The sequence below is a fragment of the Myripristis murdjan genome, chromosome 2, assembly GCF_902150065.1.
Source record: "Myripristis murdjan chromosome 2, fMyrMur1.1, whole genome shotgun sequence".
In the NCBI taxonomy this organism is placed as follows: Eukaryota; Metazoa; Chordata; class Actinopteri; order Holocentriformes; family Holocentridae; genus Myripristis; species Myripristis murdjan.
In genome coordinates this window covers 5,671,824-5,685,688 of record NC_043981.1, presented here as the reverse complement: position 1 = coordinate 5,685,688, position 13,865 = coordinate 5,671,824, and the positions used below count along the sequence as shown (strand labels likewise).

General features: G+C 41.1%; 1 protein-coding gene across 1 annotated transcript in view; it reads left to right on the top strand.

The window, feature by feature from the left end:
• Positions 1-443: 443 nt before the first annotated feature.
• LOC115373129 (fibronectin type III domain-containing protein 4-like) overlaps positions 444-13,865 on the top strand; it is a 33,086-nt gene continuing 19,664 nt past the window's right edge. Inside the window, exon 1 of the mRNA XM_030071402.1 lies at positions 444-968. Coding sequence (XP_029927262.1) covers positions 893-968 — 76 coding nt within the window. The 5' untranslated portion in view covers positions 444-892. The remainder of the gene's footprint in view (positions 969-13,865) is intronic.

The window sequence follows — 13,865 nt, the reverse complement described above, 5'->3', positions numbered from 1 at the left end:
TGTTTGGCTCTTCCTCCTGTAAAACGTCGGATGTTTACCACCCAAGATCAACCTCTTCTCCTCCTTCTTTCCCCCCTTTAAATTATTAAACAAGATCTTTTCTTCATCTTCTTCCCGGGAATGACAGGCAAGCTGCCTGAGCGCTGTCCGCGGTGCTGAAACTCCGGCGACCTTCGCTGCAAGGTACGGATCTTACCTGCCGGGGAGGGGGGGCAAGTTAATGCACAACTCTATTGATATTTGACGCAAAATCGACACAAATGGAAACTGGTCGAGATGCTTACAACTGGTAGGGAGGGCTGAACTACCTGTTAGCTTCTCCAGGCTGGGGGAAACACTGCCTCTGCTGCGTGCTTGACACCCAGGCGGAGGGAAAGAACAGCAGCTCTACCGCCTGAAACCCAGCACTGAGAAGTGAGGTCATGACGACTGAATACCATATGCATTCTGCATATTTTTAATTTTGACTGCATACCTATTTCTGCTGACCCACTTTGCGCAAGTTGGGAATAAACCAGCGCCAGGCTTTATTTTTTGACGCTGAGGATTGAAGGCTCACAGGGGATTTCTGTTCCACATATTTGACTTTTGCCTCAAACGTGGAGGCAGAACGACATTCTGTGTGATATATTTTTATTTATTTATTTATTTATCTTCATCCAGGCCTCCGCTAAGAGGAAGAAGCGAGAAGAATGTGCAGGATGGCGTGGAGACGGCGGTGACCGTGGGGGGGTCTGTGCAGAGCATCCAGCATGTTTTGTCGTTTAGCAGAAAGTTCCAGTAAAGCAAGGGAGACGTTTCCCAGGCTGTCAGGAGAGAAGTGAGCTGTGTGCCCCAGGAAACTGTGAACGGACAGAAAGAGAGAGAGAGAGTGAGGAAGAGAGAGAGGGTCATGACCACCTCTCTCCACCTGGACCTCCTGCTGCTCCTGCTGGCCTGCTGGCAAACACCAATGATGGCTGGAGGAAGTAAGTCTCTCTCTCTCTCTCTCTCTCTCTCTGCTTCTACATCTCTCTGTCTCAATTGACTTCCACTCAGTTCTTTACTGGCATGAAGTGCAATTAAGCGTATACTGCCAAAGCTTTGGTAGTCATCAATAATTATGAGGTGTGAGATTGAGATAAATATAAATATGGAGAACATTAGAGATACTGAAGTGTTGTAAAATAGGATAGCCCCTCTCTCTGTGTTTCTCTCTGTCAGTTCAATGATGATTTATTGACAAATAATGCAAATGTACCTATTGCCAAAGCAAAGTCAACAGATACAAAAATGCAATTGACATCGGGAACAAAGACTAAATATCAGCCAGTTAATCTGCCAAAATAACCAAATTCTGCATTTTCAGATGTTTCTTGTGCATCTCTCTCTCTCTCTCTCTCTCTCTCTCTCTCTCTCTGTCCCTCCTATCCAGCTTTATAACAATATTGCCGAAGCAGATTAAAAATGTACAAAATGTCAAAGCCAACAGTTATTGGTTCATTTACACAAACCATACCGAGACAATCAAATCATATCCACCAATCAGTATTGGCCTTTTTTCTCTTACACACTGGCTCTATGATTCTAAATTTATGTATTGTTGAAAATCAGTTACGTAGCTAAATCTGGTACAAAAGCTTCTTTGCTTTTTGAGTTTAATGTATGTTCTATATGGTCCCTGATGAAATAAACTTCAAAATAAATAATCTAAGATAAAATAGGCCCTGTTTACATGATCCAAAGCACATGACATTGTGCATTTTGCTGACATATGTATATGTTTTTTTTAAATTTTGTTTGTTGTTGCAACATGACTGCACTGCGTTATGCCTGAAGTGTGATATTTCAAAGAGACAAAAGCTGTCATAAAACTGTCATTGCCTTAATTGAATGACTATCAGGGGATTTGGGTTTCCAAGAAGTCTCTCTCTCTCTGTCTCTCTCTCTGTCTCTCTCTCTCTCTCTCTCTCTCTCTCTCTCTCTATCTCTCTCTTTGCTGTTTAATTAGCTGTAGCAGAAATGTACAGGCACTTTAAATCATCAAAACTTATGTCAGTATTTCAACTCATGCCAATAACATCGGTCAGCCTCCACTGCCTCCATGCTCGCAGCTTTTTCACATTGTATTTTATGCAAAGCCACCAAACTAAAACATTAAACAACATTCACTGTCTTTGTAGAACAGCCAAACACTGCTAAGCAACCTTTATGAGGCTCCACATATTGATTTAGCCAGTGAAACATGCATGATATCTGAGGCATGGCCTTCTCCTTCGTCTGTCATGACGCAAACTCATCCTCATCCTTAGACGGGCTTTTCAGCCACAGTGAATCACAGTTCTTTGCTGCTGCAAGGGAATAACTGGAGGGCTTTATTCATAAAAAAGATTTTCTCCTGAATGTAATTGTTTGATCGCAGCCCATTGCCAAAAACAAGCCATTAACTGTCATATTGAGTCTTTGAATTGTGTTTTTCTTAAAAAGAGGTAGTGGGATGAGATAATCTCAATTGTTTCTTAATGCGATTTCATTTTTTTTTTTTCTGGGAATAATTATAAATATGTTGAAACAAGGCAGAATAAGGCAGATCAGCCCACTATGATCAATAAAATGACACTTGATTCAAGAAAATTATAGAAACAAGTTGATCAGCATTAGAAACAAGTGGGATTATATCATCCCACAGATTGCTTTTTTTTACCTCATTTGAAGAAAAACAAGATTTTAACACTGAATATGAGACTGAATGTCTTATGTTGGAGATCATTACAACATATTATTTTTTATAATTGGGTGATTAACAGATTAAGGCAAACAGAATAGCTTTAGGAGACATAATCATAGTGGCTTATGAAATACTGAGTGATGAATTTGAGGCAGCAGCTTTCACCGAAAATGGATTAGCAGCGCTTTGGAATGAAAACCTCGAATTGATTTAAGTTTACATTTTGCTTTGAGTTCCTATAAAGCCCCTTTCATTACACTGAGTGCATAAGACACCACATGAACTTTGGAACAATACTTTCCCACCAGTTCATCAGTCACACACTCAGATCGTTATTTAATTCTTCTACACGTGCCTCGTTTCACTGAGCAGAGCTACCCACAGATTCAATACCATCCAATTCCCCTTTTGGCATCACTTGAGGGCAAATTCAAAATTCTTTAAGTCTCGCAAACTCTGAATATAAATGAATGTAAACTGTAAAAGGCACCCGGTGAAGTGGTGAATGTTTTGAATTATAATGTGTGAGGCAAACTGTTTTCTGCACCGGCACGCCGCAACATAAATTTCCCCAGGGACAGGGAATGGTATTGCATCTTGTATCTTGATACTTGATCACGCACTGCAAAAAAATGTTAATTTAAGGAGCCTTTTAGTCTCAAATTTAACCTACACAAGCGAAAGAGAGCTGTCAAAAGTGTGAAATAAGATGCAGTGTTACTTTTTTTTGTCTCAGTAATTTCCTAGAAACGAGTGACAATAGTGTGCTGTGAAATCCTGTGGCTCATTCCAACAGTATCAAGAAAGTGACGCTCCTCGAGATAATTTTTGAAGCAAATTGAATTGTGTTGGATCCAAACTGAATAATATCACTCCTTTGGCAGACCTTTCCACCTGTTAAGACAAATATGCTTTCAAACCTGACAGCGCAGTGTTGGCAGACAGTTAGAAAGTCAGACAGTTAATTAAATGTGGTTAGACTCTGGCTGTGGTTGTGTTCCCTGTGTCTTGTATCTGACAAGTCAAGCCAGCTTTATTAGGGACTGAGAAAAAAAAAAAAAAAAAAAAAAAAAACATGTTTTTTTTTTTTTTTTTATTTTTGAAAACCTTGGCTGAGTTTTCACTGGGGGTTATAGAAAATGTCAAGTCAAGCACCAACAACGGACACAGGAGGTCGTAATTAAAAAGAAGCTGGGTCTGTGCTTCTTTTTTCACCTTTATTTTTCCAGACACGTTTTTTTTTTTTTTTTTTTTTTTTTCAGGGCTTGAAGGAGACGAGAGGCGCTATTCATTCTTTGCTCTCATAGATTTTCCCAGAAGTCAATCTGGGGGTTTTTGAACCAGCAATCTTCCAATTCTAAGCGTGCATTTTCACTTTTCTCTCTCTCCTGTCTGCCTGTGATGCGTATTGCAGAGTTAGAGAGTGCAGCATCACCGGCATCACTGTTTGCCTCAGCAGTTCAGTGGAGTTTGACATTGATGCCCAAGTTTGATGGCTGCCTCAGGGTGAAACAAAATGGCTACTTCGCTCCTGCTGTTTGGGTTGGAGTGAAAAATGTTGTTGCACTGGGAAAAAAACATCTTAACAAGTCATCTGGAAAGCTTGGTTTTCTTAGAGCTGCTATTCCATTTTCAATGGAAGCAGCTACTTCAACTTCATCACTCAAACCTTTAACATGGAAAAATGTGTCCATCACCCTTTTGCTCATAATAATATTTTGTAATGATTTGCGCTTTATGCTGCAGTAAGTCTATCTTAAGTCATTCAGTCTCATTTTCAAGTGTTAAAATCTTTTTTTCTTGTTTTTCTTCAAACGAGGTAAAAAAATCTGCCAGTTTGATGAGATAATCCCACTTGTTTCCATCAGTTTTCTTGAATCAAGTGTCATTTTCTTTTCCTAGAGGGCTGATCTGCTTTCATCTGCCTTGTTTCAACATATTTATAGTTGTTCCCAGAAAAATAATTCCTGAAACAAGTGAACTGTATCGGAAATAAGGGATTATCTCATCCTGGCAGAGCTTTTTTCCCCCTTGTTTTGAGAAAAACACTGAATATAAGACTAAACAACTTGCTAAACCACTTGCTAAGATTATATTGTTATATTATTATATTACATTGTGCAGTGTTTTATTTTATTTATTGAAAAAACATTGGCAAGTCAACTGTTGCATCACAGAAATCTATACAAAAGTAATCCTATAAAAATCATAATGCAGAATTTCTTCCATAATCAGCATGCACAAACAACAACAAAAGCAACCTTGTTATCCAAGAAGTACACACACACACACACACTCACACATGCACAGACAGCCATCCATCACAGGGAGTGGTGCCCAGCCATTAGCCAGATTAGGCTGTCTGTGTCTATCAGCAAACCGTTACTTCCCTGTGATTTACGGTTGGCAGACTGAGGCGGGCTGTACGTCACCAAACTACTCCACTGCGCTCCACTCCACTCTGTTGTACACACACTTCACTGGAAAGCAAATGTAAACAATGCCTGTCATGAGGTGTGTTTTTGTTTTTGTCGCTGGTGGAGACATCGCCGTGACAGTGTTGCCACAAGCTGCTGGCGGGGAAAAAACAGCCTTGGATTTGACAGCAATGCAATTTGGTGGAGGTTTCTGTCCAAAGTCTGTGTGTGTGTGTGTGTGTGTGTGTGTGTGTGTGTGTGTGCGTGTCCACACTTGTCCTCACAAGGATGGAGGCAAATCCTCCAAAGTAAGAACATTCCTCACTTCTTTAGGGGGTCAATTTAGGATTAAACCTTGGGTTTAGTGCTAGAATTTGAATTAGCATTAGGTTAGGTCAGGACATTGGGTGAACCTTCTGAAACTTCAGCAAATTCACTTGATTTCCTTCAAAATCGTGGCAAAGAGGGTGAGTTAAGCAAATGAGCAACAAATGACCCAAAAATAACAAAGAAAAAAAAAAGTTACCCTAAAAATCACAAGAAAACTACCTACTACCATACAATTACCACAAAATAAATAAATATACGAGAAAAGTGAAAAAAATCACAAGAACATTGCCAAAAACTCCCCCCCCACACCACCCCAATCAATTAATCAATGAAGTAAATATTGTTCAGAAGGTTAAAAATACAAGCCCACCCACAGGCTCCTGGGATTGACAGGCCTACAGGAACAGATCACCCACAACACAAATAAAAATATTTTCCCACTGTCCCCTATGGCAGGCGACCAAAGAACACTGGCAAACTGTATCTATCCGCCTCTAATTTGCACTTATTGAGGGCAGAGAGATACAATTTTCCAATAAAGTAAATAGTCCCTGACAAAAGTGCTGTGTGTTATGCTGAATAACTGTCATTGTTGGAAAGAGCTGCTGTTGCTGTTGAGTTTTTCCTGAGTAATTGAGTTGGGTTTGAGATCCACAAAACCCCATCCAGTCCCATTGTATCAAAATGAAGGCAGACAGAATGGAAACCTCGCCAGATCACACAGAAACTGTCTGGATGCATAGACTGCATGAGGGATAAATGGGAAAATATAAGTTATTGTGTATGAGTCCTCAGCAACATGTGCACTGGTGACAACACAGAGTTTTTTTTTGTTTTTTTTTCAACAGTTCAACTTTGTTTGTAGCTTTTTTGACTTCATTTTTAACCTCAGGGTGCTCAGGTTGGGCAAGTGAAGAATGAATAAGCAAGCCTGGCGATGTCATGTGACTGCTGATGTTTGTGCGTATGAAAACACTGGCTAACGGTAGCTCAATTGCTATTTTAGCCACTTTTGTTTGCTCCGGCAGCTTCTTTAGCCACCACTTCTAAAACCACTTGGTTAAGGTTAGGAAAAGGGTTTTATCATGGTTAAGGTAAGGAAATGGTTTGTCATCATGGTTAAGGTTAGGAAAATGGTTGTTATTGTGGTTAAGGTAAGAAAAGGGTTGTTATCATGGTTAAGGTAAGGAAATGGTTTGTCATCATGGTTAAGGTAAGGAAAAGGTTAATTATGATGGTTCAGGTTAGGAAAAGGGTTGTTATTGTGGTTAAGGTAAAGAAAAGGTTTATTATCATGGTTAAGGTAAGGAAAAGGTTAATCATGATGGTTAAGGTAAGGAAAAGGGTTGTTATACTTAAGGTTAGAAAAAGGGTTGTTACTTTGGTTAAGGTAAGGAAAAGGGTTGTTATTGTGGTTAAGGTAAGGAAAAGGTTCATCATCATGGTTAAGGTAAGGAAAAGGTTCGTCATCATGGTTAAGGTGAGGAAAAGGGTTGTTATCATGGTTAAGGTAAGGAAATGGGTTGTTATTGTGGTTAAGGTAAGGAAAACGTTTGTCATCGTGGTTAAGGTAAGGAAAAGGGTTGTTATTGTGGTTAAGGTAAGGAAAAGGGTTGTTATTGTGGTTAAGGTAAGGAAAAGGTTCGTCATCATGGTTAAGGTAAGGAAAAGGGTTGTTATCATGGTTAAGGTAAGGAAAAGGGTTGTTATTGTGGTGAAGGTTAGGGAAAGGTCATGGTTAATGTTACAAAGCCTTAGTTATCGTTTGTTAGTGTAAGCTGGCTAAAAACGAACCGAACCCAAACCTCAGTCTGCAGAGGCAAAGTCCTGCTGATTGAGCCATCCCCCACCCCGCCTACCTGCTGACACTCACTCACTTTAAACTACGTCATGAAGCCTGGAAAGGTATTCAAATGTATCTGTGGTTTGCAGGAGCAGAAAATGCCAACAATTTTTTTTCCAGGTGACTGAGCTGAGGATAAACATAATTTTAGGGGCAGAGGACAGGGAGATCATAAACATAATGAATTAATAATTTGGACAGACAGGCGGTACAACATGAAGGACCAACAAGGACACGAGAGGAACATGCATGTGTGTGTGTGTGTGTGTGTGTGTGTGTGTGCACGGGTTCCCACATGCTCTTCAATCTATCTGAACTGCTGTATTTCATTATTTAATCAATACCCACGTTCTCTCCTCCCCCTCCTTCACCTCCTCCATTTTTCCTCCACCGTCTTTCATCCATCTCGCTCTCTTTTCTTTTTTTTTACCACTCCCTCCTTCATTGATCTTCTCCCTCTGTCTCCCTCCATCCATCTCACTTTGCCCCCGCGTCGCCTCGCCACGCCAAAAGCCCCCGAAATCTGCTCGCCGTCTCTTGATAACCGCCCGAGATAATTGCTCTCTTCTCGGACTCATCTCTGTCTCTCTATCATTTTTCTGCTCTGACTCACTCATCCCTCGCTCTCCTCTGTATCGCTCTGCCATATTCCTGTCTTCTCTCATCCTCCTTTGTCTCCGCTTCTTCGCCTTCAACCCGCTCGCCTCGCTTCTTCTCTTATCTCTCGCCTCTTCCTCTATCACTTTCCTTGTCTCTCAGGCTCTATCCAAGTCTCTCTCCCCCTCTCATCCCCTCTTTCCCTCTCTCTCTCCCGGTGTGGATAATGAAATTGCAGAAGTATTCTCACTGTGTGCGCACTCCACCCAGCCCCTTGCAGATGAAAGGGGCTGGGATTTAGCAGCCGTAGCGTGCCAGAGACAAGCAACGCAGTTTTGAATATATTTTCTCTGTGGATTATGAGTGTAGGTGTGTGCTGCGGTGGAGGATGGGAGCTGCTGTGTGTGTTTGATGTGGAGGGTGAATGTGAGTGTGTGTTTTTGTATTTCCATATCTTTGCATTTGACTGTGTCTACATTTTCTTGTCCCAGTGAAAAGCAAAAATGACCTTAAAAGACTATATAAAAAAGCTTTTGGTGATGCACATTGCGGTTTCTCTATTATTCCGTTTTCCTGTGGATAACTGGGCAAAAGCAGATAACGTGATGCCATGCTGGGATATTCCCCACAGGAAAAATGGAGTTGAATAGTAGAAATTTAAAACAGCTATGATAAGCACGATGTTGCGGCATCGGTCCCTAGCAATCAAAGAGCAAGGCCCTTTTTCTAGGGCCGCCATCTTGCACCGACGTTCAACAGTCATACAGGGAGAACGTCAAAAGTTGACTTTAGCCTGGGACTTGCCAATGGTTTTCTGGTCAAGCGCTGCAAAAATCTCTATTGTAACAAGTCATTTAGTCTCATCTTCAGTGTTAAAAAAATCTCCTACATGTTTCCAATACAGTTTCACTTGTTTCAGGATTTTTTAAGTATAAATCTGTTGAAACAAGGTAGAATAAGGTGGATCTGCCCACTAGGATCGAGAAAATGACACCTGATTCAAGAAAATTCCGGAAACAAGTTGATTAGTGTTGGAGACAAGTGGGATTAGCTCATCCCAAGGCAAAAATTTAAGACTCAAAATGACGCTAAATGTCTTCTTGAGAGGGATTACAGCAGGAAGACAGGGTGAAGTTGAGTGTAAAGTGCCAAAGCTCTCACTTTTTCTCCCCTGGAAAAACTCGCTGTCTCATTCTTACTCTCATTATCACCATCCCTCTCTCCGCCGACATGTGTAATTCACGGCTGAAAGCAACAAGTTCACACCTGTTGGCGCCTGTCAAAAGGCATTGTGGGAAGTGTAGGAAAGCAGACAAAGCAAGTTGAGGGAAAAGGGGCTACACCAAAAGAGGTCATCACAGAATAACCACTGCAATACGTTGAACATCACAGATTACAGCAGGGTGAGAGTATCTGGGGGTGGATTTTCCTCAGCAGCTTTGGCAGGCAGGCTGCCGCGCGCTGCAGGGAGCCGGGAGGAGGGCCGGCTCGCATAATGAGCTGGAATCTCCTGAAATAGAGCTCGACGTTCATCGTCACTCTCAATAGAGCCTGACTGGATCCTTTCGATTCAAGCGCCGGGCTGAAATTTTCTCTGAATTTTTAATAGAGGCCTGTCACTAAATATTTGGAGAGCGATTATCAGCGGATGCAAAGGGAGCTGCCAGCCCTGCCACAGGCTGGAAATTAGACGTTTTCTTTTGTTTTGTCAGGGAGGAAGAGGTGATACCACTTTAATTTCTCTTTGCGATTGCTTCTCCAGCGCACTGGCACGTGTTTCGTTCGTGGACACACACTTCACACTCGTGAATTTATGAATAAATATGATTAACACTGCATTGGTGTCGACTGAGGCACTAGTGATTCATGAATTGATCAGAAGGAATCATCATCACAAGGACTCGGCACATCAAGCCTAAAAATATGACATAAAGAATTTACGATGGTATAAAAGAAATAAAAATTAAAGATAGCATTTTAATTTTACACTTTTCTCTTTTTTAATACTGTCCCAACTATTTATTGTCTTTTTTGTAGGTTTGATGCCCTTTATTGGCTGATATGCAGGCTCCTGTTCACGTGTGATGATGTTTCTGAACCACACACACACACACACACACACACACATACACACACAAGGAAACCCACACTCCCAGGCATATATTAATTGGTTTCTGGAGCCAGTAAAATGATGGGACATATGAAGAGCTATTCTTATCCCCTACCAAAGAAGAAGTTAGATTGGACGAATGTAACTCATCAATAGTTCCTGACACGCAATAAAAAGTTATTGATCCCATTAAATACTGTATCATCATGAAGGGGAAAGTAATTGAAGGACGCCTGCTTTTATTCTGCTCCTCTCTGCTGTCAGCTCTTTCTTCTGACTGCGAATGTTTTCCCTCTGAAGCAGACAAGGAAAAAAAAAAGGAGGAAAGGATTACCTCTTTCTTTTCTGCAGCAGCTTTGTCTGTTTCCTATCTTCATTTTTCTCCTAAAGGGAGAAGGAAGGAAGGAAGGAAGGAAGGACAGAAGGAATTCCCTCTGTTTCTGTCTTTTTTCTCTCTCTCTTTTTATGTCTTATTCAATTTAACAAACCTTCAGAAATGGTCCTCTCATGAACTACAGGCCCAAAGGATCTTTGGCTTGCCTGTACTTCGTTTGAAAGTAGCTAAGAATGGCTGAGTTAGTGGCCAATTAATTTTTAAAGTTCAAAGTGCTTGCATAGCAGTGTGTATGCTAAAGTCCAATTTTGCATGCAGGTCTTATGCCACTTCTTCCCCATTAGCCTCTGTGGAGAGCAGATTCATCCAGACACCTCGCAACACCTTGAACTGTCATTGCGTCACCAGAGAGGCTTTGTGTGCATTTGCCAACATTAGCTTGGTAGTGAATATTAGCTTGTTAGCTGATGGTAGCCATCAAAACGACTTGGTTAAGCTAAGGGAAATGTTATGGTTCAGGTTAGGAAAAGGATATGGTTAAGGATATGGATATGGTTAGCTGTCGCTTAGCAGGGGGCTCGATCCCAGGTCGCCGATCGGAAAGTCTGTGTGTTTGACTGATCCACCACCGCAACCTGAGTCCTTATGAGAGCGTTTGCTGCTCCTTTTATACTACGTCACATTACTGGCAGCTCTGTTAACACACTGGATTGGCATTGCACATAATTTAAATGTATAATAAATGTAACATAATTTGAAAGTTGTAAAGAGGTGTTTTTGGATAGACGTACTGGTTTGTCCGGGATTGTCCTGGTTTCAATCTGGATGTCCCGAGTTCTTGACAATATCTGTAAAACAAATGTCTCCAACACTCACTACCAAATTGTCCCAGTTTTTTCACTATTCACACCCGCAGTTCAAATCAAACATACACATATTAAATACCAGAAATGTTCTGCTTTTTTGGCTGAATCTAATGGCCTCAGTGTTGAAGCAATCAGACCTCTCCTTTTGATGCTATAAACCTCAGAGAATGTGTCACAGCCAGCCATTTTGCCAGCAGCCTGCATCTGTGTACACTAATAAATATCTTATATTCTTTTAAAAGCTATCTGGCAATCTATACATATGTTACATTTCACCGAAGATATCCTTGTTTTGTGTTTGCTTCTGTTATTATACAATGGATTATAGTCTACTGAGGTGCTGTCCGTGGTGCTGAAAGAGTGCACGGTTGCATAAGGTTCCAGGTTTGGAAGGGTTTGAAAATATGGTCACCCTACATAATGTCCACCTTTAAAACTTTCTGCCATGGTAGATATATTTGAACAACCTTTGAAAACCCCTCAACCCAGAACATCACCAAAGAAGTACCACAATGGTCTGCAATCAATTTAGCAAGGCCACACACGCACATCTAACTTCCTCCTCATGCAGTTGAAGCGGCTCCATTTGCTGCCTGTGGAGCTATACGTCTTCCTCGCTTCCTCCCTTCATTGCTGCTGTTTCTCTTTTGAAGGAGCGAAGGGAGGACAGGAAGAAGGGATTATCGCTCCCTCTGTCTCTCTGAGGGGAGGTCAGAGCTTTTAACAGTGATTTAGCATTATAAAGACTGTCACACTCTCTTTGCCAACACTTCAAATTTCCCATTAATTTTACCTGGCCCTCGAGAACAATTTATATGAGCCTGGCAGGGGTGTGTCTCTCTCCCTCTGCGTGTCTGTCCCTGCACTTCTGCACACATCCACGTGACTGGTGTGTGTGTCTTTGCCTCTGCGTGACGATACACTCACATTTTATCCATTTATCTGGCAGTTTTATGCAGATTGGACTCATCAGTGTCTTGCTCAAGGACACATGACCACTGGTGGAAGCAGAAAAACCCACATGTGTGTGTGACAGAGTGCCCCTGTGTAGCAGGCTGTTGTTTATGTGTCCTGGGACGTCCAATTAGAGCCCATGACATTTTGACAAGTGGCAGGGATTTACATATCCCCCAGCAGGATGAGCTCCATGTGGAGAAATTCCTGATAGGTTGTCCTGTTTCGTGTTTGGACAAGTAGAGAACATCTGCTCTTGTCTGCATGGGGCAGGAAATGTGAGCAATAACTGTGGAGGAAGAATTTGGCCCAATGTTACTCAACATGTATTATAGTGCTTCAATAGCACTATAATACATGTTCAATTGCATAATAGTTCAATTACATAATACAGGTATTAAAAAATATTGGTTATTTATCCCAGTGCTCATTCTGGTGAATAGTATTCATTTGTAAATGTGAGTGCGTGGTTTTAACATGTGCAACACATTTTTATCACAGCTCATGCTGCATTCTTTCCAAATTGAAACTTGAAATTTCTCACATGTAAATTTCCAACCCTTCAGTACCAGTTCATGCCAAGAAGAAGAAAAAACTCCTCCAGGAGAAAAGCCAGTCGTGTGTACACTAGTGTTTGCCTAAGTAGTAAATGAACACTCTTATATTGATTTAATTTACTGGGAACAAAAGAGTTCATTTTTTTCCCCATCATGCATTAAAGAGTAGTTACGTTTATTGATGAGAGGACAGCAACTCCCAAGACCAGACTGCAGCAGTCTCTTCCGCTCACAAATGCTCTTCTTTATTGATTACAAGATTAAAGGATTATAGGATTTTTCTTTGTCTAAAGTCTGAATATACTGCCAACCCCATAAAAGGAATGAGATAAAATGTGCAGGTCATCATTAAGTCACAGGAAACAACAGGAAACAGCAAACCACACATCATCAAAATTCAGCACAACTGCATCCCATCCCAGCAAATAACAAAAGTTCACAGACCGACCCAATGCCTGAACAGCCATTCATTCAAGATCCTCTCTGTTTCTTTGTGTGTCCACCCTCATATCTTCTAACAATAGTTCATTGAAAAGGTTTTCAATGTAGGCCTTGTAGTGTGTCGACCACAATAGGAAGAGCATGTTCCTTGTCGCTGCATGGAACAATGATGTTTTCTGCCATCTCTGTGTTCTCTGACATTGGTTGAACTGAAATCGGAGCTATGAAATTATACCTGAATTTCCATTTTTTTACTCCAAGTTGGATGATCATCAAGTTTGGTTGTTTTGTGTTTGATTTCAGAGCTCATTTTAACGATTTCAAGTTCAAATTAATGCAGTATAAATGTGGAGTCCCTTTGTAAGCAGCCAGGTTAGGGTTAAAAAAAAATGTGTATCACCAATCCATGATTCCAGGAGTCATTTAGTGATGAAGTATTATAATTTGCTTTTTCAGTGTGCCCATTCCCTTAAGCTGTTTCATCAACTTCTGCCTCAGTTAGTGATTTCACACTGTACCTTTCCCAGAATGCCTTTTGACGGCCTCCAGAGGAGGAGGCTGTTGCTGTGAGCGTGTAGATAAAGAGAGCGTGTAGGGTGATAGTGCAGAAAGGCCTTTTAGCTGAGAAAAGTGAACAGACAAAACAGAGCTGTGGTGTGCTGGTTCAAATGAAAAAAAAAAAAAAAAAAAAGCCATCACAGAGGGCATT